This window comes from Cydia splendana, chromosome 23, assembly GCF_910591565.1.
Source record: "Cydia splendana chromosome 23, ilCydSple1.2, whole genome shotgun sequence".
Taxonomy (NCBI): Eukaryota; Metazoa; Arthropoda; class Insecta; order Lepidoptera; family Tortricidae; genus Cydia; species Cydia splendana.
This window is the reverse complement of record NC_085982.1, coordinates 8,423,756-8,448,095: the sequence shown is the minus strand read 5'-3', so window position 1 is coordinate 8,448,095 and position 24,340 is coordinate 8,423,756. Positions and strand designations below refer to the sequence as shown.

Below are 24,340 nucleotides of genomic sequence, written 5' to 3'. Positions count from 1 at the left end.
AAATTAAAATATACCCGTCCCTGTAATAAAAAAATACATTTTTTTAAATATTATAAGATAATCCTTTAAGGCAAGGCACTTTATGGACCTGAAAAGCACTTTGATTTCAACATTCACGGGGCATTTAAAATTTCACGAGTAAAATACCTATTTAACAACTTATTCTTAGATCATACATAGATTTTATACCAACATTTTATCACTTCTGTGGACCATAGTTTACTGCTCATCTCACAAGTAATGATTTTCTCACACACGTAAAGGGAACACTCCTTCATGAGAATAAGGGACCACCCCAGACTAGCGTCTTTTGAGCGTCTGCGTCTAGTCAGCGCTATGCAAAATGGCGTCACTTGGCCGTTGCACCAACGTTGCGAGCAGCAGCCATAGAGTTGATTATACGCTGACGCTCGGGAGACGCTAGTGTGGCCCTAAAAAGCGCTTTATAGCCTATATATTAACTTGGGTATGTCCATGTCCACATAATCTAATGTGTATGAATCTCCTCAATGTTTGTACTGCAAATGATCATACGAAATATCAGCGTGGAAGCCCTCCGGACCGGCTGAATACCGGACTTTCTGCATCCGTCCGTCCGGCAGGAGCACGTGGTAGGCCCCATTGGTGTTCTCGCCGTGTTTGGCCTCTTGGTGGCCGAAATCGTTGCCGCTGTGGTGGTCGCGAACTCTGTACCCGAACTCATAGTTGGCTGCGTAGTGGAGCTGGAAGTAAAAGGTGACATGAGACTTTCTGTATGGAGGAACCTACCTCCAGGGTAGGTATATGAAATACAGCTTTTTAACCTTTTCGCTGCCATTTGACATGATATAAAGTCAGCACATTTCGTGTACAGCTAAGACTAATATGTTACACGGGTTGTCGTGCAATTTGTGGTGTTGATGACATTTTATTGACGTGGCGGCGAAAAGGTTAAAGGTTAAAAAAAAACGAATAAGTACATTAATGTTGCCCGGAGCGTTCACAGGACACTAGAGTTAAACCAAGAAAAGTCTGCAACGATTTTGATAGCACACGCAGTGCAAGTGTTATTTTAAACTTCAAACCTCTATGCGTTCGTACGGCTAAATAAATGTAATTTGATGGGATGTGGAATTATCGAATTCACACGTGGATATTTATTAAGACCGGGCTGTTGGGCATATAAAGGATGACTCACGCTAGACCGGGCCGTGCCCGGACCAAGGCGCCCGACATGTCATTTTCTATGACGGCTGATCGGTGATCACGTGGTGCTTTCCATAGAAAACGACGCGCCGGAAGCTCCGGCCCGGCCACGGCTCGGTCTAGCGTTAGTCAACCTTTATGCGGTCTTATATGCTGGGCTTTGTCAAAAAAAAATTTTTTTTCAATCTTATGTATGAAGTGTAGGTAAGAACCTCATAGTTAAAATGCTTATGTTATACCTACTTCTTTCAACATAGATTTACTTATTTGCTAACTTATATGTATTTTGTGTGTTTAATATCACCCTCTCTAAGTCTTTAATAAATAAAAGTTCAAATTAACAGTTTTATTTTTAATATTTGTTCACTTATGATTACGATCAAAATAAATAGAAATAATATTGTTTGTGTAACATGTAAATAAATTAAGGTAACAAAATAAATGAATGTACTAAATTAACTCATGTTTATTAATGACACATAATTAACATAAACGTGCTTAAATAATTAATCAAATAACTTATTAAAATTAATTCAACAAATGCAAATTAGTATAACATTTATAATGTTTAGATAACGATTACATGGTTCATCATCATCATAGTTATTATCTAAGAAAGTTAAATGCAGTCATAAACGATATGTTTTATAAAACTTTTAACGATGTGATGTCTATTTATTTCAAATGATCATAGAAAGTTAAATGTTATGAGCAATCTAGAACTTCAGAAACATAATAATTACTTGGATTTCTTGCAAAATAAATAAATATTCTAACTTATCTAAATGGATTTTACAGCTATTACAAACTAAGTTTCAAGAAAATTTAACACGATCACAATAATATTAAAGTAACAAGAAAACTTCATCTCAAATTGAATGTTTTGTGTTTACCTAAAACTTATATAAATCTTTAAAGGTTATGCCCTAAACAATTTAGGGCATAACCTTTAATAATCGTACCTAGTTTATATGCGAGAATGGTTTGGCATTGGCAGTACCTAGCTATGTATTAAGTATTTATTCTGCTCAATAGAGAATGTACCTATAAAAACCTTGGTTGTGTTTAGTTCACGGTCTTGCTTTGATGACTATAAATAACTATTTATACTTATTATGTTAACTACTAACATAAATAATACACGTAATATGGTAATAATCAGAGAGCACTGAGTAATACCTTCTGTAAAAGAATAAATTGAACATGTTTAAATACAATTCTGTTCCATGAAAATTAAAGTTTTTGGGAGTTATTTAAATGCGAACTGGGTGGTTCAACTTTTAAATTAAGTTAATTTCACAAACATGTAGACTCGTATTGTACTATGCGATAATTGTAATACGGATTTAGTAATTAAATTGAATACTTGAGCTTGTTAATGACCTGTAATTTTGTGTATTTTATGTAATGTTTTCTTTATTTTGGCTTGCCTGTAGCTTTCTGGATACCGTCTTTTATATTTCCTATGCCCCGTCGGTCTCTTGCGTTTTATTTTAGGCGACGCAGTTTGGAATATATCCAAGTGCTGAATGTTCAAATTGTGATGTCCTATCAAGTTTTTTAGCTGCGATTGGGATAATACGTAAAGGGGTTCGGATTGTTGTGTTTTATGTCCACTGGAAAAAGAATAACTTGGGCTAGGATTGTAACTCGGTGGTCCGTAAATTGGAGGTCCGTAAGAAGAAGAAGTATCAAAATTTAAAGGTGTACCGTATGACGTTTCAGGAACACCATATTGGACTTCTGGAAATCTTTTCCTATATTTGTTAGGATTCGTATTATATCCAACAGTAGGAGCGTAACTTTGCGTTGGCAAGCTGTATAAAGAATCTTTATTTGTATGTTCGTAATCGTAATCAAAATCGTCATCGTATTCGTAGTCTTCATCGTAATCTCTTTGATTATGTCTATTGGGACGATGCGGTCTAATATCATCCTCATAATCGCTATATGTGTAATCAGTGGCTTCTCCTATAGGGAATTTTGGGGTTATTAAGAATGTTGACATGTCGTTAAATCGATGTCTACCTCTTGGGTTTAGTCTGATAAGAGATTCTGCTTTAGGAGCTGTATCATTAGTTACAGAAACAGAAGAATTAGTGATTTGTGATACAAGAAAGGGAGCAGTTTCAAGGGTTGATCTGCTTGTTCTTTTTAGGGATTCAGGTTTGTTACTTACACTGTCATCGCCGTATGCAGAGACTCCTGTGCCGTCTCCTGTCAAATGTTGGATTCCTGTGTGTTGCGCGTTGTGATGAAGATATCTTTCGCTTTGGTCGCTCTCGTCGGACTCTGTTCCATACTGGGTCGCAGCATACTGAGTTGCAGCACTCGTAGCATACTGTGTCCCATACTGCGATGGTGGATATTGTGGCTGAGCATATTCTAACGCCTGGTCACTTGGTTTAGCTGAATCTTCATTTACATAATAATCGGGCTCCCTATACTTGAGTCCTGAGGAAATAGTTTGACTGGCTACTTCAACTTTATAGTAATTGTTGCTTTTAGTTGTGGTTGTATCTTGTGTGGCAGGCGCTGGGGTTACAATAGGTTGTACTCCATAGGGTTTGATAAGGTTTGGTCTGTGTTTATTAGGGTCTTCAATATCGTCTACTTGCTCAGTTATAGGTTTATGATCCTTGACTACAGGTTCAGGCATGTAGGCGCTAGCATATTGTGGTATTTGGGCATATTTTGTATGTTCATACTGCTGCGCTAGATTTGGGCTTGGAGCATCTTTTAAGTAGAAATATAAATCAATCGGCGTCTCCAGATTTTTATGTTTTTCTTCTTCTTCTTCTTTATTCTGATTTCCTGACACAATCAAAGCGTTTAGTCCAGATAATTGTTGATCTTTAGAGTTAGTTTTCAGTAGTGATTTTAAAGCATCAATATCTTGAGCAGATTGATACTCTTGCATTTGATGATATTGCTTAGGATAAATAGGCTTCTCCGTGCTTGGTATAGCTTCTGTATACAACTTACTTTCATGTATAGCTTGATAGTGTTTTAGACCAACATTACCATTAGGTTTGATAGTTACTCCTTGATCATAAGTAGGTCCTGGGGACACATAGACAGTCTGGTATCTTTTTGGCTGAAGATATTGCTGATATTGGAGATCTAGTGAACCATGTGACCTATGGTTCCTGCTTCTCTCTTTTATAATCGCATCAGCTTTAGTAATCTTCGTAAGCTCTGGGCTTTGGAGTCTGATTCTTTCAACTCTTTTAGGTTCTACTCTTTTCTCCTGTCTTCTACTCTTTTGTGCTGTTTGCCTAGATTTAGGAGTAGTAGCTATTATTTTGGCGTCTCTTAGTTTCGCTTGCTGTTGTTCTAAAGCTAGTTGATGGCTCTCTTGTGATTCGTGGTAAGCTTTCATATAGCTGTCCATTTGTATAGGGGCTTGTGTCCATCTTTGGACTTGAGCTCTGTGTTGCCTGATTCTTTCTGCATTGAACATAGCTTGTTGATTCTGAGCATGAAGTCTAGCATTTTGTTGAGAGTTGCCTGCTAAAGGGTTACCATAAGGTAGGAAGCCTGGGGTGGTGAGTTTCTTTTCGTCTATTCTGGATTGTTCGTTAATGATTTCATGGACTGGGCGCGCATTTGTTTTTACTGATTTTGATATGGTTGCTGGTATTATTAGGAGTAGCGTGAGTATTGTGTAAGGCGGCATTGTACCTGAAGAAAAAAGAAAAATAATAAGTAAAAAATCTGTTTGTTAAATAGTGATACCCAAGATTTTAAAGTACTGTGTAGGTCTATATCAAATACCTAATAAGAAGTAGGTAAGGTATCTTAAAATATTTTTGAGCAGATTTGTATCTTTGTAAATAGAGACCATGTTTACCCATGCCCACATTTATATTATCGTGATTAAAGATATAGATAGATATTATATTAGTTATTATCTAATATATAGTTGCTAGTCTCTCCTGTTTTGATGATGATTTGATGGGGTCCAGTTCAGGATTAGAATGCTTCGGAGAAATGTTAATATCTAACGCAATCCCATTAGAGACAGAGTATTCAACCGCCAAGTTCGAGCATCAAAGTTGCCGGTAATCCCAGGATTTATGCATAATGGCATTCGCCAGGATTGCAGGATTTGCAGGCAGGCAAATTATATAATCATACCATCGGACTATGATTACGAAATATTTTATGGGTTGAATTCAAAAATTAAAAGAATACGGTTTCACAGCGCGACTTTTTAACCAAAATATGTTTTAAGTATGTATATAAGTATTATGCCTGAAACTAAAAATTCATTAGTTCTAAAATGACTTGTATTCCACTGGTTGAGTAGTAAATATTTAGGCTTGTCGAAATGCCAAAAACAAAACAAAATAAAAACAAAGTATGTAGGTATCTTAGTCGGTACTAATCGGGAAGTTTCTTCTTTTTCAATATTTTTTGTTGTATTTTCTAGTTTATTTTTAGCGGGCTACGTTAAGTGTCGCTGTCGCAACGCCCAATAAGGTAAACGTACTGGTGCTCGACGCGGTCCCAGTACATGTCATCTTGCAACTTAAGTCATTGTCAATAGAGGTGACAGCAGGGTGTCATCTATTGGGCATTTGCATGTCGAGCCTAGTACGTTTACGTTTACCTTACGCTGTAGGCTGTCGGCATATCAGAGCCATTTAAGCCTATCTACCTGTGTGTAATACCATCATTAATTATAAGTTCCATTCGCCTCTCTAACTCACGTGACCTTTGTCCCATATTCAATGTTTTACAGTAGCTTTTATTAACAAATGTCACCATTACATTATTTAATAAAATGTCAAAAACATCATGACCTCTTAATTATATTATTATATAAATAACTCATAAAGCGTTACACATCCATATATTTTCTGTCAAAGAAACCGGAAGGAAGGTCAGACCGATCATATAATATTACATCATACATAAATACAGCAAATGAGCTTTCACACACATGACCCGTATTGCAGTCATAAAAATGCCTACAATTTTGGGTCTTAATCCATCGACTTAAGGTTGAAGGGTGTACAGATGTTTATGAATGAACACATGATCGTGTTACATGATTAATGAGGTAATGGCTTGGTTATGTAAAAGTAAGGCACTCAAGTTCATCCGTGTATGTAAGTATTTAAGAAAATGTATGTCATATTTGGTCATATAGACATCATTATGTACCTACTAATACTCGTCATAGTTATCATTAATTACATTGCAGATGATCGACTTTAAACTGTCGTTAAGTCATACTAACATTCAGATAATTTTACGATTTAACTCAAGTATTTTATTCACTCGCGCGATAGTCTGTTTCAGCAAACCTAGGTCCCCATTTTCAAGCACTAACAATGTACCTAAATGAGTCGCGCGAGTAAATAAAAATACGGGAGTTAACATTTTTTTCTAGATATGTTTTTACTCTACAAAAAAAAAACTTTTGGAACTCTATGTTTTTCATTCAATACAAAACGTCCCGAAATGCCCGTTCCGGAACGTCACGTGTTTTCGTGACGCACCGCAAACAAAATTTGGCGACAAAAAAAAGCAATTATTTGTATTGATTCCTTACGGAGGGTAAAGATAATCAAAAATGCAAGAAATCATAACGATTCTGAGTAGGAAACTTAAAAAAGAAACATCTAAAAAACATAAGATGTATGGCTTATAAAATAAATGAGATTTAAAAAAAAAACCTCTAAAAAAAGTAATTTGCTAAAGCTCTTGGAAAATAATAAGATGTAGGTAATATTTAATTTCATTTCATTTATTGCATAGTCATGAACATAAATTACATAATAAGATGTTACAGTTAAGTTGGCCAATTCATGACACCCTGTTAGGGCACACAACATTTAACTTACTAGCTAATACCTATTAAACATTTCATTATAATATATTTACCGTATAATTAGCGTGTATAAGAAAAACAATAGTCTAATAATAGTAACATTGTAAAAGTCAACAAAAGATAAATTAAATAACATTCCATACATTAAGTTTTTAGCAATAGTCAAAGTAATATAAAATCATTTCATGCAATAATTTAAAATTCAATGTCACAATAAATAATTATAAAATAAGAATTATAAATGCTATACTTGTTTATATAAAGCAATGATGTCAAATATTAATAATCGAATTTAAGCTGTCGTGAGTCATACTAACACTAAGCGATACAATACCACTAATAATGTCAATTCTTATATAATAATAATAATGTCAATTTATTTATAATAATAATTATGTCAATTCATTTATAATAATACTTCATTTAATCATTCCATTACATTGAGACAAAGTTATTGGTTTTAGTAAAATTAATAATTCTCAGTCGTTATCACTATTGTCAGATGCCATAAATTCTTGATAAGAATAAAATGATTTATCAATTAACCACGATTTCAGTTTATTTCGAAACATATTATAAGTTTCAACGTCTTTAATAGAATCTGGGATTTTATTATATATTTTTATCGACTGGTAATGGGGCCCGTTTTTATACATAGTTAATTTAGGTTCAGGGAGAACTAGTTGTCTATTTCGACGCGCGCTTTTAACATACTGGAAGTTGGATATGTGTTTTCTTACAAATAGTCCAACCTCCAGTATGTAAATACATGGTAAGGTTAGAAGCTTTAGGTTAATAAAGTGTGGTCGGCAGCTTTCTGGTTGTCGGATGTTAGCTATAACGCGTACGCATTTTTTTTGTGCTATAAATAGATCTTCGACGTCTGTGCTATTCCCCCATAAGACTACCCCATACCGCAACCATGCATAGGCATATGCGTAATATGCCGAAAGTGCACATTCTACGTTTGTGTTCCTTTTTAATACACTTAACGCAAACAAAAAACGTGATAATTTGTTCCTGACCTCTTCAATATGCGTTTTCCAATTTAAACTCGTGTCAATGTTTAATCCTAATAGTTTGAATGAGCTAACCTCTTCGATACCAAGTTCTTTTGACGTTGCCGATAAATCTAAATCGTCTTTTTGGTACGGGTGAAATTGAATTAATTTGGTTTTGCTCATATTAAGTTCCAAACTGTGTTCATTTAACCAATTCGTAATTTCTGTTAAGGTATCGTTGATATCGCTCTGAAAGTTATGGTTATTAGGACTTCTAAACAAGAGGGACACATCATCTGCGAACATGATGCAAGTATGTTTTGTAATTTTGGGCAAATCATTAATATAAACTAAAAATAGGATACATCCCAAAACTGACCCCTGAGGTATTGAACAATTGGTTATTAGGGTGTCTGATTGTATGTTTGAGACTTCACCTGTTTTTTTGTCGTGATGTTGGATTTGTACGCATTGCGCCCTGTCTTTTAAGTAGGATTGTAACCATTTGTGTGCACCGCCTCGAATACCTATTCCATAAAGTTTATTTAATAGGATATAATGTGAAATTTTGTCGTATGCTTTCGTCATATCTAACATCAAACCGATAGCGTAATGTTTATCTCGTATACAATTAAGAATTTCATTGACATATTTATATACTGTGAGCGTGGTGCAGTGTTGCTTGCGAAAACCATTCTGATTTACATCTAATAGGTGAAATTTTTCTAAAAACTTGTAAATGCGATTTGCCATTGTTTTTTCGAAAACTTTGGATATTACAGGTAGTAAGGCTATGGGTCGATATTGGTTTGAATTTTGCGGGTCACATTTATTTTTAAGAATAGGTTTTATTATTGTAAATTTTAATTTATCTGGAAAAGTTGATTGCGTATAGGACTGGTTAATTAATTTAGTAATTATAGGCGTAAGTTCTGCACTACAGTTTTTTAGCAAAGCTGTGGGTATTTCGTCTATGCCGGCACTATATTTGTTTGGGAGTTTCCTTATTATTGAATGTACTTCGTTATCAGTTACGGGGCTAAGGTACATCGAGTTTATGGCAGGTTGCATAACCGGCCGGCCAGTTGGTCGGTTGCTCTGCGTGCAAGATGATGCACCCACGGTCGAAAAATAATCATTAAAGATTTGATACTAGTCGAGGACATTTTACAGTGGAATTGTGGTGTTTTAGTGTAATGTTAGACGAACGATTTGTGGTTTTTGAACCGATTATGTTGTTTATCATACTCCACATACTTTTAGTTTTATTACTTGAACTTAGAATTTCACGGGCATAGTTGAGTTTTTTTGAAGTTTTTATGCTCTTTTTTAATATATTTTTATATGTGTGATAGTGTTTTTTTAATATTTTGTCGTTAGATTGATTGACTAACATCTGGAGGAGTCTTTTGTGCTTGCATGAACGCTGAAGACCGGTTGTGATCCAAGTTTTTTTCCTGTGGAGTTTAATTTTTATAGTTTTTAAAACTTTCTCCGTGTTGAACACATATTAACTCATATTTATAGACAATAAATGTGAGTTAATAATAAGATGTGTCTATATAATTAACAAGAAAGTTGATGTCATGTCATTTCTCATTAGATATTAAATATTTGAATTCTTGTGTAAGTTTGCTTATTGCTCGTTAACCTACCTACTTACGCAGAATGTCTCGACAAATATTATCATTACAAGTTTATGAAGCCATTTTGACTAAAATGAGTACTAAAGGATTATAAATCGACTCAGACAGAATTTAATATCGTATCCATGACGACTGTCAAAGTGAAATGAAGCGCCGGTGGCCTATAGCGGTAAAGGGGCCCATAGATTACCAGTTTGCCGGACGATATCAGACTGTCAGTTAAACGCAAAAGGTGACAGTTCCGAGCAACTGACAGGCTGATGTCGTCCGGCGAACTGGTAATCAGTGGACCACTTAAGAGCGTGCGACTTTCAATCCGGAGGTCGCGGGTTCAAACCCCGGCTCGTACCAATGAGTTTTTCGGAATGAAATAAAATATCAGTATTATATCTTTTATCTGATATTCATCAGTCGCTTTTCGCTGAAGGAAAACATCGTGAGGAAACTGGACTAATCCGAATAAGGCCTAGTTTCCCCTCTGGTTTGGAAGGTCAGATGGCAATCGCTTCCTTAAAAACTAGTACCTAAGTCAATTCTTGGGATTAGTTCTCAAGCGGACCCCAGGCTCCCATGACCCGTGGCAAAATGCCGGGACAACGCGAGGAAGAAGAAGAAGACTGTCTAAGTGAAATATTTTATATTTTAGATCCTAATGGCGCGATTCAGGAAATGAATTAGAGATTCACTAGAAATGAAATAGTAAAGATATGTGACGTTCCACGGCAAAAGGAACCATATGGCGGCTGGCGCTTACGTCGCATAGCGCCGCAAAAATATTATTGCGGCGCCATAAGGTACCTTTTGCCGTGGAACGTCACATATCTTTACTATTTCATATCTAGTGAATCTCTAATTCATTTCCCGAATCGCGCTGTAGGTAGTAAGTTTGTACCTAAGTTAAACAAATGAACGTCAACATATGCCGTTAGCGTCACAAGCTCATTGACCAAGACTTTCACTATCGGCCGGCGGTAAACCAGTTGTACGTCCGTCTGTCTATCTGGGCTGAACGTGTTTCGCATATGTTAGCTTCACAGGTATATAAAACGAACGGTAAAACAGATTGAGGTTTATTTGCAGTCGATATTCAGTTTTTTTTTCAAGCTGTGTTTGTACATCATGCTTGTATTGTATTAGTTAGACAGTAAAAGCGAAATATATTAAAAGTAGTTACAAATACCTACACTTTCTGAAGAAAGTGAAGAAATTGAACTGTAACGCGGCGGGCAGAGTTATGTTAAAGGGCAAAGTTTTATACTTTTACGGTATACAAAGACATAATAAGTTTATCATACCTAGATGTTGGTGAATGAATCTAAAACTTGTGACATAAGTAGTTATTAAGTATTAGAGTTACTCTTAAGTAATTGTTGTTCCTTAATAATTTTACCTAAGCAGGAGCGAAGGATGTCTCCTATAACACGCACTTTTGTGCCTACCTGTCTCTTACAATTCTTACATCATAGTTAAGCGCAGTTAAGAAGTTGTGATTAGTTTTAACTTAATTGATTCATTTGTGTTACGAAAATTAACTATGTAAATTGTATTGTATTGTACTTTATTCGTACATATAATAAGTCTATAGCATACGCTAATACACTTTCATGCATCTAACTTAAATATAAATGGTTTAACTGTCATAACACAATGGAAACATTTAACTTTAGACTTATTACAGGTGCTTCACTACCTATGTAAATTTTTTTTGCAATTCAGTCATATGCCACTAAATGTCCACATTATAAGCAAATTACATTAATACTATACAAAATAATTTTCATTAAAATGAATGGTGCGTAGTTCTATTCAAATCGACTGAATAATTAAGTATTTAATACCAACCTCACACAATGGTTTACCTTACATATATTTAGAGGTACACATGCACATTATTTTACCACTTATTAGTGTCAATGACAAAAAAAAACCCACAAATGTTAAGTATCTCTTGTTCACCAGTACAATTAAATTTGAACATTGTTTGACATCGATACGCATTTTACAAGATTTTTTAATTATATAGGTAGTTACAGATTAGACGAGATATCACATAAACAAAGGTACGTTTGTGTTTTAATTTATTTATGACAGCAATTGATTTGATAAGGTAATTACACTCGTTGATGGTCGATGTATAATAGGTACTAAGAAAAGTAGGTCATGTACAAAATGTAATACAAAAGTAGAATCATATTAAAATTAAAATGTGATACTTACAACCTATATTTATATTACCTACCTACTATTATGATCTTGTTATTTTTTTGCGAGATTTGAAGAAATAGAGTGGTTTTGGGCGGAAAATATACAATGTAAGTACTATAGGTACCTACCTAAGTATTTCAATTTATACCGCATTTTTTTTTCTAGTAAATAGAAAAAGTTCATTTGTTTTTTTTTAATCCAGTTCACATATCGACCGTCTATTTATTGCACAAAAGTTAAGTTAATGTTAATATTGAATTTAATGAACACTTAACATAAAGTTCACTCCAACCTTGTCCCAATTAAGTGGGTTCGCAAAAACCGGCGTACGCGCACAGCAAAACCGACGAAAGTGTCGTGCGACCATCATTGTGTTATGCAATGCATGTATGTATGTATGGGAGTTTCTTGTGAGTCAGCAACGAAAGTAAGAAGCTTGCGATTTGTGAAGTATTATGGGCTGATAGTACCTATAACTAACTACCTAACTTAACTATCTAACTAACCTTTTACTTTCCTTTTTTTCTCTCTTTCTTTCTTTTGTTTTTGGTAACTTTTATATCCATTTTGACGACATGGCCTTATTTATTACATTTTCATTAATGAAATTATTTTGAAATTAATACTTTTTGTTTCTAATTAGCTCTCAAATAATAAAACAAAACCATAGTTATGCTATGTTTTTATGTCTCAGATATTAAAGGTTGGCCCAATCATCCTGATTTTGTACCAATTTTGTTCTAAAAATCAAATTGTAAGTTTAGTAGAGTTAGACCAAGAAAAGTCTGCAGCGATTTTGATAGCACACGCAGTGCAAGTGTTATTTTAAACGTCAAACTTCTATGAAATGATGACGTTTTAAATAACATTTACACAGTCTGGTCTATCAAAATCGCTGTCAAATTAGCTTAGACTAACTATTACCCTTATAGGATCACTCGTGCGTCTGTCTGTCTGTCCGTCTGTCACAGCCTATTTTCTCGGAAACTACTGGACTTGAAATTTGGTACACATATGTATGTAAATTAGTGACCCAAAGATGGATATGTTTTTTTTATAATTTTAAAATACATAGGTTCGAAGTTATTTAAGAAAATAACCAAACAATTACCATTCCCCCCTTTTATCTCCGAAACTATATAGGGTTTAAAAATTAGAAAAAAATACACAAAATAGTTCTTAATCTGTAGATAACAGGAAAACCTATTAGAATATGCAGTCAAGCGTGAGTCGGACTTATGTACGGAACCCTAGAAACGCGAGCCCGACTCGCACTTGGCCGGTTTTTTTTTTAATTTGTATTCACCTTAATTTTTCGACTTTGCTAATAAATGATATTGACCATGGTCTAATAAAACATGGTCTTCTATTCCCAGAGTGACACAGGCCTACGTCACAATAACATGGCCGCTATATATAGCGCTATCGCATATTATCATATAGCGCTGTCGCATGATGACGTAGGCTTGTGTCAGTTAGGTGACCTAGAAAAGACGGGAATAGAGTACCAGGCGGAGTATATTATTATACCATGATATTGACATTCATTTATACATAAATTTCTTATACATAGTAAGTAGTGGTAGTAGTATCCGCTTCCATATTTTACCGCTCCAGCTTTGCTTGCTAACTGTACTGGCACGTAAGCGTATGGGAGTTTTACCATTGACGCGTGATATTGAACTCTTGCGTGATCGTTGGTTACATTACTCTCACTTTTTGTTGATTTTATCACAGTTCAGTTTACTTTATCTGTTACCTGGGTTACTGTTTACTGTCTGCTGTCTAACTAGAGTTAGACTAGGAAAGTCTGCAGCGATTTTGACAGCCCACGCAGTGCAAGTGTTATTTTAAACGTCAAACTTCTATGAAATTATTGCTTCTAAATAACACTTGCACTGCGTGGGCTATCAAAATCGCTGCAGACTTTTCTTGGTCTAACCCCATTTAGATAGATGCAGGTAGCTTTGCACGTTTAAAATGTTTAAATGATGCAGAGAAAAGGTGGGAGGTGGGTCCCTGCATATAAATTTATACGCAAAGGTGCTAATCTAATAGTATTGCTGACTGTATTTATTTATTTATTTAAATCTTTATTGCACAAAAGAAAAACCTAGTACAAAAGGCGGACTAAATGCCATAAGGCATTCTCTACCAGTCAACCTTAAGGCTAAGCAGAGAGATTGTGAGCGAGGAATGGAGCCTTTGAACATCTGAACCTATAGGTATCCCAAGTAACACAAAAGTAGCTGAATATTGTTTGAATAATAGAGCATGCCGTAGTGTAAGCTGAATAAGGTAGCTGTATATCGTCTGTATGTATAAGCGCTATTACAGACGTCATACAGAAGGTTTGGGCGCAAAGTGGGCAGTGCCCACGCCGCTAATTACTGAATAACAGTAATGTAATAGCTGTATAAGTGTAAGCCCACACATTGAATCGCTGAATAACACTTGTATAGAGGCTGTCAAAAGCTTCTATACCGCTTTTAAACCAAAGTTATCCAGCTTTGTACACAATGCATCAGTTATTCACACGTTTTGAAGCTTTTGGTTCCAAAGTGCATTTTTACAGAAAATATATTCAGATATTTGTGTTAAATCAATGATTTGTCTTCCATTTTAATTTATGAACTCGTGTCAAAGTGTAGTTTCTGAAGTGAATACTTACAAAATAAGGAGGACATCACCCATATATTTATTTGATGTTTACATAACTTCAATTTCATTGCGCAGGCAACTTTACTGTTAATATATATATACATTTTATTTAAAATTTTAAAGCGCCGCGTAAATAATGCACGGTTTAAAAAGTAAATATAGAAAATTTACTACTCCACTTTTAAATTTTTGCGGTGTTTAGATGTTTTAGTGATAGAAAATGTACTTTAACAAGTTATGCTACGATAAAACTAGTTTTATAAATGAATAAGAATGAGTTTTTCAGTTCATTTTCAATTCCTATATACATAATTGTAGAGGTTAGAATATGAGCCGTAATGGCGTCCGACTGTGCTGAATATAAGCTGCTGCCACAGCTATTATTGTGCTAAATTTCTGAATAAGAATTCGCATTATTCGCGTTACTAAGCCACATGTTAGATAATAATGGATTTAGAACAACAAGTTTTGAATAACATCAGTATAATAGTAATTGTTTTCTCAATCTTAAAGCCTATTAGGGTTCTATACACAAATAGTAAAAACCACATAGATCCTCACTAGTTTGATGAGAAACATTATAGGTATGTAACACGGGCAATATTCAATCCTACTTCCTACTAATATTATAAACGCGATATAATATTTAAGTTATATGATAAATCTGGGCGCACGGCAGATTACACAGTTATTTTTTCCGTTATCAGTTCCGACAAATATGTAGTAGGTAAAGGTATACGCAAAGATGTACGACGTGAGTACGAAGATGTGTATAGTATAAGTATGGGATGGTTACGAGTATGGTATGAATTTGAATATGGTATAGGTGCGAAGGTGCGGGTATATTAGTAGCGGGTATCACGGGTATGAGTACGAGTATAGTGTGGGATGGGTATGAGTAGACCCACTTGAAACCTAAAAACAGTCTGTTCAAAATCGACTGGAGAATCGATTTCGCTATATTTTAATGGGGGTAATTATTTTATTTTTCTCATACCCAGTCCAGTCTACAAGTTTTTAATGCAACAATATCAATACACTAGCATTTGACACCTTGTTTGCCAACTAGCAACAATCTTAAATGGCCATTGGTAAACTTTATCTCGTTGCAGTAAGGTATGCAAATGGTCAGTTAACAGTGTTTACGATGGTAGCTAGCAATTGTTTTACGTCATTAAAACGACAATGCATCTTGTGTAAAATAACCAATCGAAGAGAATTGTTAAGAAAACTAAACCTCGATTTTTTAAATAATGGTTGGATTAAAGAATAAATACGCAAGATGCGTTCAAAATAAAATAAAAACACGCTCAAGCTCAAAGCAATCAGGCTCAAGTAGCACTGTTGACCGTGTATAAAGCTACGGAACCCTCTCCACCGCGCACTCGTTGATACTAGGGAATGCAATCTCGCACCAAGATTGGCGATTCGAGATCTCGCACGAAAAATCTGAATCGAGATAGGGTGTTTCGAGATCTCGACCGTCACACTTTCGAGATCGAGATTAATCTCGACGAGATCGAGATTTGACAAAGTAATTAAAAATGTGTTATTTTGAGCAAAATCTCAAAAAATTCCGGATATACTACTTATTTAGAGTACGTCATGTTTTATTTAGAAGATAAACACAACAAATTAATCAACATTTAATAAAAAAACTACTTTTATTAAAAAAAACAAATATGTTTGTAGCTCTAATTTCGCATGTAATTATAACATGCTTGATATTTTTGACAAGCACTCAGCAACTTACAAAAAAATGTAGGGTAACAGAGCAAAAATCATAAATAATTGTGACTGTTCGTCCGATTTTTCCGCACAGAGTGCGCCAAAGTGCTTTTATCGTTAGTTAAAGCCGGCCGCACACAATAGCACTGTCTGAACAACATGAACCTAAAGGTCAAAAAGATTACTCAAAACAAAGTAATTCACACGGATGAATCTTTCAATCTAGTTCGAGATCTCGAAAATATTAATCAAGATCTTGACCGAGATTGCTAAAACCGAGATCAACGAGATTGAATCTCGAAAATTCGTGCGAGATCTCGCGAGATCTCGAAATTGCGAGATCGAGATTGCATTCCCTAGTTGATACTAAGCAGTAGTTTGAATAGCGCTTCTCATTGCGTTCATTTTGCAGCTTTTAGCAAGAAGAGATAGTATATGTGTACTAAAATCGCTATAACTTCAGTATAAGTGTTGTTTTAGTATTTATTATTCAGACGTTATGTCTATAAAAGCCCAATTAACCCATATATGCAGCTACTGAATAACAAATAATATGTGGATTTTATTACAGCTTCCAGTAATAGCATCCACCTTTATTCAAAAACTAGCATTAAAACAGAAACTGCAACCGCTTTTATACAGTTGAAAGTGTTCACCGACGCTTCTTTTCAGCATTTAGTAGCCACTATCACATTTTTCTTAATATTGTCTGCTTAATATCTCACAACACAGAATATATACAGCTACTTGCTGCTAATGCTGCTATTATGCAGCTTTTAGTAACCACAAATGCTTTAAGCTGAATAATTTCTGACTAACTGTGTAAGAAATAAGTATTATTCAGCTTTAATATGCAAAACCGATACTATGCAAAATTTATTCAGCATTTATTATATTGGTATATAGGCCCCACTAGGCCCACATATTTTCTTATTCCGAATTTAGTAATTTCCACCGCTTATACACAAAATTTATGCAATCTTAATTTGAATAAGATGATAATTTTACTCTATTATCCTGCTTGTGTGTTACTTGGGATGTCTCAATAACAGAGCGATAAAAAGGACTCATCTTCTACGGAAATTTTCAAACAAAATGACCTATTTTCATTGCAGTAGGTATAGTATAATATAGTACAAATTGTGTCACAAGTTCGGAATCTCAACCCGATGCCCTTAACGAAGTGAACGTAACGTGTTGAAACCAGAAATTAGTATTAGAAGTTTGCCGAGCTGTGGGCGTTGGTTAATCGATGATTAGCTTGTAAAACAGGGTTTAAACATAAATATCTAGGATACAATGATTTGTAAGGATACAAAGGGTATCAAGTTTAGAACTATAGGTATAGGTAGGTGGGTGGGTGTAGTAGGGAAATTATATTGCGGTAGACCCGTTTGTGTAATTAAATATGTGTATAAAACGCGAGAGTTTAAAGTGTTATATAGGTACAGCGTTCTTAACCCTTAAATGCATAGTGATCTAGATATACATCACAAAATAAACATCAAAAATGTATGCATAATTAAACAAATTCTATTTGTTCCTGTATATTATTTCAATAGTAAAAAACTAATTTATTTTCCGAATTATTACATAAATTTACGCAGTATATTAATATATAAAAATTACATTTGTTTAAATACGAAATGTCGGAAAACTTGGAAAAACCTGGAAGTTGATGTTTTTAGTACCTATGTGATTTTGGGCAGATTTTTCGGGGTTTGTAATTAATTTATATTTACAAACTTTATCATAGGAATATCACAAATAGTGTACCTTTCTGATGGCAGTAAGATTTTTCCTATAAGGGGTATGGTATAGTTACACATTATCGAAAATATGATTTAGCCTATGCAACTTCTAACATTGATTTCGCAGTGAAAATCGATGTTATATTTTTTTTACTATTTTTCCTAGAATCGGCAAACCATTATGTGATACATATATTAATTTCGGGCAAAAAGAAAAAATCATGCATTTAAGGGTTCATTCTTAAACACAATGGAAAAACAACGCAACTATGATCACATAGCCATGCATAGATACTGTATTTCGCTAACTTACCTACATGAAAAAGATCATATTTCGTCTAACATAATATCAATACGGAAATGACGAAGCATTAATTGTCAGAGCCAATTATAGTTTGATATGAATACTTATTGGTCTTTGTTGTTGACAAGCTTAAGGCCGAGACAATATAAACTTTACTAAACAAAAAACAAAAGCTATTAAAAAGTATTAGTGTAGTGACAAAAAAACTTGCTCAGGGCACCCACCTCAAGTGATAATGAACTATTAGCTTAGTACACTAAGCTACACACTTGTAAGTGATACACACTTATTAGTTATTACACATACATATATACATACATACTGTATTTCTGAGATCATTAATTTATAAAATGTATAATCATTACCGTCTAAACTGCAACAAATTAAGTAGGCAGGTCATTAGCACTTAATAGGCAAAAAAGCATAGGTACCTATTAGGATTAGATTAGGTCACTAAGCATTTATTTTCAGAACCTGTTTGGAATTACATGACTATAATTCTCATACATATAGGTACCATCTTATACCTCGGTCTTATACCTATCTAACATGCCATTTTTGATACATCAATGCAATCAACTTAACCATATTAAAATTATTAAGTCAATGATCAAAAAACTATTTTTATGAATGGAAGAAATATAATAAAATATATTATACAAAATTCTATTTTAACCCAACACTACCATTGTAAAATTAAAGTTTGCAGCACTACGCTCAGTTTACTATTTCAATACTAAAAAAACCTTGCTTGACCGGAATGTAGATACTTAAAACACAACTCGAATTCGCTCGCCATTCATCCACTAACCTACATAAAAGTAGACTTCCTAATTCACATAATAAATTCAATAGAATACGTTCCGTTTCACAAAAGCGCGGATGACACGGCCTTACGTAATGTGACGCAACGGAACGCGTGTTTTGGCGCCATTTCTTCCGGCCCGACCAATAAGGATAGAGGTTTCACTTGTTTTAAATTACAAATCGCGCAAAGGGATTATGTATTCAGCCAGTATTTGTGATGTTTTATTCAGAAGGATGCGTTTAGTTTGTGCGTGTTACGTAGAATGTGATGTATGATAATGTTAAAATCCTGTAGTAACATTTGGTTTTGATGAATCTGTGGTTAAAACTTAAAACAATTTAGCAACTATAGCCGGTCAAACACGTTTGTCAGTAGAAAAAGGCGCGAAATTCAAAGTTTTTAATGGGACGATAACCCTTGTGCCTACATTTTTTAGATTGGCCACATTAAATTTTTCTACTAACGGAAATGGCTTCCACTATATACAGTGTGGAAAGATAAGTCGGGCTCTGGAGGGAAACTACCTTAAATCCTTAAGCTGGCTCATTTTACTTAATATTTTAAAGGACACATTCCTTTATTTTTAAAAAGAAACATAGCTATATCTCCTTAGAACTTAAAATTTAAACTTCAATCGACACTTATAAATAATATATTACTTTTATATCATTTTATGTTATAGGTTAAAACAAGCGATTTGCTCTCTGATATACCAAAAATTTAGACAAATATAAAATTGGAAGCGTTATTTCTTGGTAACACCAGAGACGTGAAAAGTGTCGAATTGGCCATTATAATTGATTATACCTAATAATTATTTAAAAGTGAAAATAGAGTAGGTATTAGGGCATTGGATCTCTGAATACCAACGTAGACGAAAGAAATCTACAGATATCGATAGCAAGACTAAGAAAAGATTACATGTTCAAATAGGCCTAGGGGCCTGTCGCGCAGTTGCACAATACACAAGGATGTGTACAATGTTAAGGAAAGCCGATAGCCTCCGACAAATTGCCAGGTTTGTGCGGACGTCCTTAACCAGTGTATAAGCACCGTTATCACACTTACCAACTTATACTTAATGGTTAAAACACATGGCATGGCATTGAAGGGTGATGTTGGTTGGGTAAGGCTAACGTTTATAATACATGAATGAATGGTAGGTATACATGAATTGATGTCGTTTATCGATCAGTCGATAAAATCATAATACATTTACTTAGCTGTATATATGATAACACCCTAGGTATATCTCACATGTAGAAGAGGTAATATGTAATTGAAAAAGATGCCATAGAGTCTTAACCTCCTAAGTCCCCCGTACAATTTTTTGTACATATTCCAAAATCTATTTTGAACTTTTATTGTGTAACTAAGGGTTCCAATTTCAAAAACAAAACAAATTGCTTCTGGGTCTCAGGAGGATAAGTTGATTCTGCAGCACTGACATTGACAGAATAGAGTGTGGAAGTGTCAATATAAACGTCGTACCTAATTATAATTTATATATGTTTAAAATATTAATCAAAATAAACATTAGTGCTGTCTCGATTCACATGATTGCTCTATAATCCTGCACCAGTAATATGAGTAATAAAATTCGTCATCCATCAAGACAATTCTAACAAAGACATAATTTATTATTTCATTCTAACATAATCAAACACAAAGGTAATCCGCCACATGCTTCGTCAAATATACAAACGTAATCCGCACAAGCATCGTCATCACCTTAAGGGGCCCACTGATTAACAGTCCGCCAGACGGTATCTGCCTGTCAGTTAGAACAAAATTTTGACAGTTGCGAACAACTGACAGACCGATACCGTCCAGCGGACTGTTAATCAGTGGGCCCCTTTATTCTACACTAATACAAAACATAACTTCTGCAACAAGCTTCGTCAAATCAATAACAATGGAGTTCCTATGGCCACCTCCTGTGTCAGCTCGATGGTACCGTAATATTTGTCATCCAATTTACATATTATGTACCTACGTGATGTTTCAGCTCAATCGAATAATGGGAAGTAGGTCTAATTTAACCGAGTTGTCAAAGAGAAGCTGTTCCCTAGAAGTGGCCACGACCCTCAGTGATGAGGAAACCGATGCAAGGAGGAGGAGGTCTAATTTAGCTTACATCGCAGACAGAACAAATTATACCGGTTATCTCATAAATATATACTTTATATTACAGTTAAACAAGATTGACCTTTCTAACTTCCTCAGTGTTGCAAAATTTGTAATTAAGATTTTATCTCGGCCATGCATTTGAGCGGTGCGGCTAACATTACCCTGAATTGCGTTAATTTAGAGTAATTAAAAGTCTATATTCACCTTAATTTTGCATTATGTTTATTCCTCTTTTAGTGCAGCTTCAAAACTACTACGTAACAATCTACCACAGTTTTGCAAACTTTTGTTCAAAACTGTTTTAGCTTGGAACTTTCTTTTCGGTTACCTAATTTAGAATTATTTTCTTTATACTTAATAAAAAATGTTCCACTTGATTAATTCCAGATCGTCACTATTTTACATGGACTATTTTATTATATCGTGACGTACTGGAAACCTAATTTTATAGGTACAAGTAATAAATAAGTAGTGACCGACCGAAACAGGATTTTTTTGCCGAAAGCGAAGTTTCGGTTTAGACTCAGTTTCGGCCGAAACCGAAACACCTATTTTCTGATACGGTTGGTATACTGGGTCAAGCAGATCTTGTCAGTAGAAAAAGGCGGCAAATTTGAAAAATGTAGGCGCGAAAGGATATCGTCCCATAGAAAATTTTAATTTCGCGTCTTTTTCTACTGACAAGATTTGCTTGACCATCTATAGTATTGACTTTTATAACAACTTTTCTTTCATAAAAACTTCGGTTATACCTTTTAGTGTAAAATATAAATAAAATGAATTATGAAAATGTGTATACTTACGCATTTTTGCAAATCCCAAGCTTCCAAAAAACGAATTCCTCTAAAAAGCTAACCCAATATCCAAGATTTCAAACACACTTTCCACTAAACTTAATAAAAAATAAGTTATCCATGTAATCCTGGCTGTTTCACATCGATAAAAAATAAATAAAAAATCAAACGTAGCGTTCAATTGAGTTCAAACTTCGAACTGGCAGGTTGAAAGGCAACGTTTTTCGTTTTAAACAGCATCGCGTGGTGGTAAATATTGACGGTATCTAATCACTCCTTATACATTGCTGCTTATACATGAGAGCGTAGAAATTTGTGTATAGTTAAACTAGCAATGGTTAGAAAACGTTTTGGTTTCGTCGTATTGTGGTGAAGATGTATCATGATTATAGTGGAAGACTGAGCTTTCATTAAGATTTAATTCGAGTAATTTATCCAACGATATCATGTCTATGATTGCTTTTTAAATGGAACGTTTTATTATGTCATAATAGGTCATAATAATGTTAACCTTTATTTAACTTACTCTATAGACATTGGTGTTGGGGTTGTTATCATTTTTAAAGTATTATAGGATGATTATATAGGTCTCTTAAGTATTATATCTTGATACTTTAGGTAAATAATTGTATAAAGTAGGATTATTTATAATCCAATGAGGCTACTTTATGAAACAATACGCTATATTCCACGAAAATTAGGCTACCCAAATTACTAGATCCATGCAGAGGCGGTAAAAAACTAGTTTTCAATAAAAAGACACATCAAGATTGTTTACCTTTTTACTAATGCTAATAAAACGAACTATGCAATGATTACAAGCAAGGTGACAACGAAGAACGAAAAACAAATTTTACCAAAACTTTATTCAGTCAAAACAAATTACAAACGGCTAGAAATATTCGTGTTCTTGAAAGCATTGATCTGTTCCTGCTTATCTTCGAAGAACTTATTCAGTTCTTCGACGCTCTTCTCAGCGAACACAGTAACCAAGTTGTAGAAGTAAATCTTCTGCTTGTATGCATAGTATTGGTACAGAATAGTGTCTGGGGCATAGGCGGTCGGTTCAGACTGGAACTTAATTACCCCCTTTTCGCTGGTACCGTTCACGTTCAGCTTATAAAGACGGCCGTCAATAACAGCGAAAGCCTGGTTGACCATAACTGGAGGCCTGACGAGTGCTACTTTAGCGGGATGAGCGGGGAGACCCTCGATTTTAAGGACACGCTGGCCGTTGTAAGTGTAGAACTGGTGGTTGCCGTCGTAGAAGAACATGATACCGTCCCAGTCGATAACCATGTCTCTAGCGTCCTTAACTGCTTCAACTTTAGTGGCCATTTTCTCACCTTCATCATATTTGTACATAACATAGTCTGAGGTCAAGTAATATACGTTAGCATGTTTATTATAAACAGCCATTCTGATGATGCTGTCAGAAACGGTACCATATTTGGTCGCAGTCTGGTCTTGTTCGTTGTACTTGTAGATGCCGTCGCTAGCGCCGAAGTAGACGATCTTCTTCTTAGCGTAAGTGGTGCACTGTCCGTTCTCAAGCACCTTCTTGGTTACGCCGTTCTTGTATGTGTACAATCCTTTGTAGTTGTAAGTTCCGTCGTCTTTAACATCAGCTTCAATGAAGAAGATGGTGAGTTTAGTTTCGTCGGTAACTTCATCGCTGTCCTCAGGATCGTTGATCCCGTTGAAGGGTAAGACGATGTCGATGATGTCGTGGTGGCCAGTGTAGATGGCGTGGGAGTCGGGGAAGAATTTCTGGGTGACGATGACCTCTTCGTCTTCGGTGGGGGGCGCGGCTAAGGCCAGGGCGACGAGGGCTGCGAGGATTGCGAGCTTCATTTTGTAGTCTGGAAAATAAGGAATCGTGAGCTTCTTTTGTTTATTTATTGGATAGAAATATTGGACAAAAATAATTAAGGCCTAGTAGGTTCGTGTTCTTCTCTCGCTTATGTTCAGTGAGAGAGACGTGCGTGCTCGGGGCCGCGGATATCATATTTATTTATTTTTTCTAATTTGTGTATGTGTTAATAAGAAAAAAGGTAATCGCTGAGTTCCCTCAAGCATATTATTGCTCATTTATAGAAATAATTTTCATATAACACTTTAAACTCTCGCGTTTTGTACACATATTTAATTACACAAACGGGTCTAACGTCGGAAGTTAAGGTAAAAACAATTAAATTATATCGCAGTAGACCCGTTTGTTTAATAATTTTCATGTTTTTAGTCTTTACGCAAAATTTATTAAAAAAAATTAAATTTTATTTTTG

General features: G+C 34.8%; 2 protein-coding genes across 2 annotated transcripts; both read right to left on the bottom strand.

The window, feature by feature from the left end:
• Positions 1–480: 480 nt before the first annotated feature.
• LOC134801893 (uncharacterized) lies at positions 481–22,275 on the bottom strand. Its single transcript, XM_063774545.1, has 4 exons — positions 22,065–22,275; positions 3,566–4,869; positions 3,365–3,487; positions 481–722 (listed from the first exon to the last, which is right to left on the bottom strand). Exons 1-4 carry the CDS (start codon positions 22,066–22,068, stop codon positions 507–509), a joined length of 1,647 nt encoding a protein of 548 aa, XP_063630615.1. The 5' UTR covers positions 22,069–22,275; the 3' UTR covers positions 481–506.
• A 628-nt stretch (positions 22,276–22,903) lies between these two features.
• On the bottom strand, positions 22,904–23,912 carry LOC134801844 (uncharacterized). Its single transcript, XM_063774479.1, has one exon. It carries the CDS (start codon positions 23,907–23,909, stop codon positions 22,938–22,940), a length of 972 nt encoding a protein of 323 aa, XP_063630549.1. The 5' UTR covers positions 23,910–23,912; the 3' UTR covers positions 22,904–22,937.
• Between the last annotated feature and the right edge of the window lie 428 nt (positions 23,913–24,340).

Bases quoted from the DNA above. Each gene is read 5' to 3' on its own strand.
- LOC134801893 (XM_063774545.1), bottom strand. The intron at 3,488-3,565 runs GCTCAGCCACAA...GCTGCGACCCAG, and splicing joins GTGACCAGGCGTTAGAATAT to TATGGAACAGAGTCCGACGA. The intron at 723-3,364 runs GTAAGTAACAAA...TTTTACTTCCAG, and splicing joins CTGCATACGGCGATGACAGT to CTCCACTACGCAGCCAACTA.
- LOC134801844 (XM_063774479.1), bottom strand. From the start codon at position 23,909: ATGAAGCTCGCAATCCTCGCAGCCCTCGTCGCCCTGGCCTTAGCCGCG.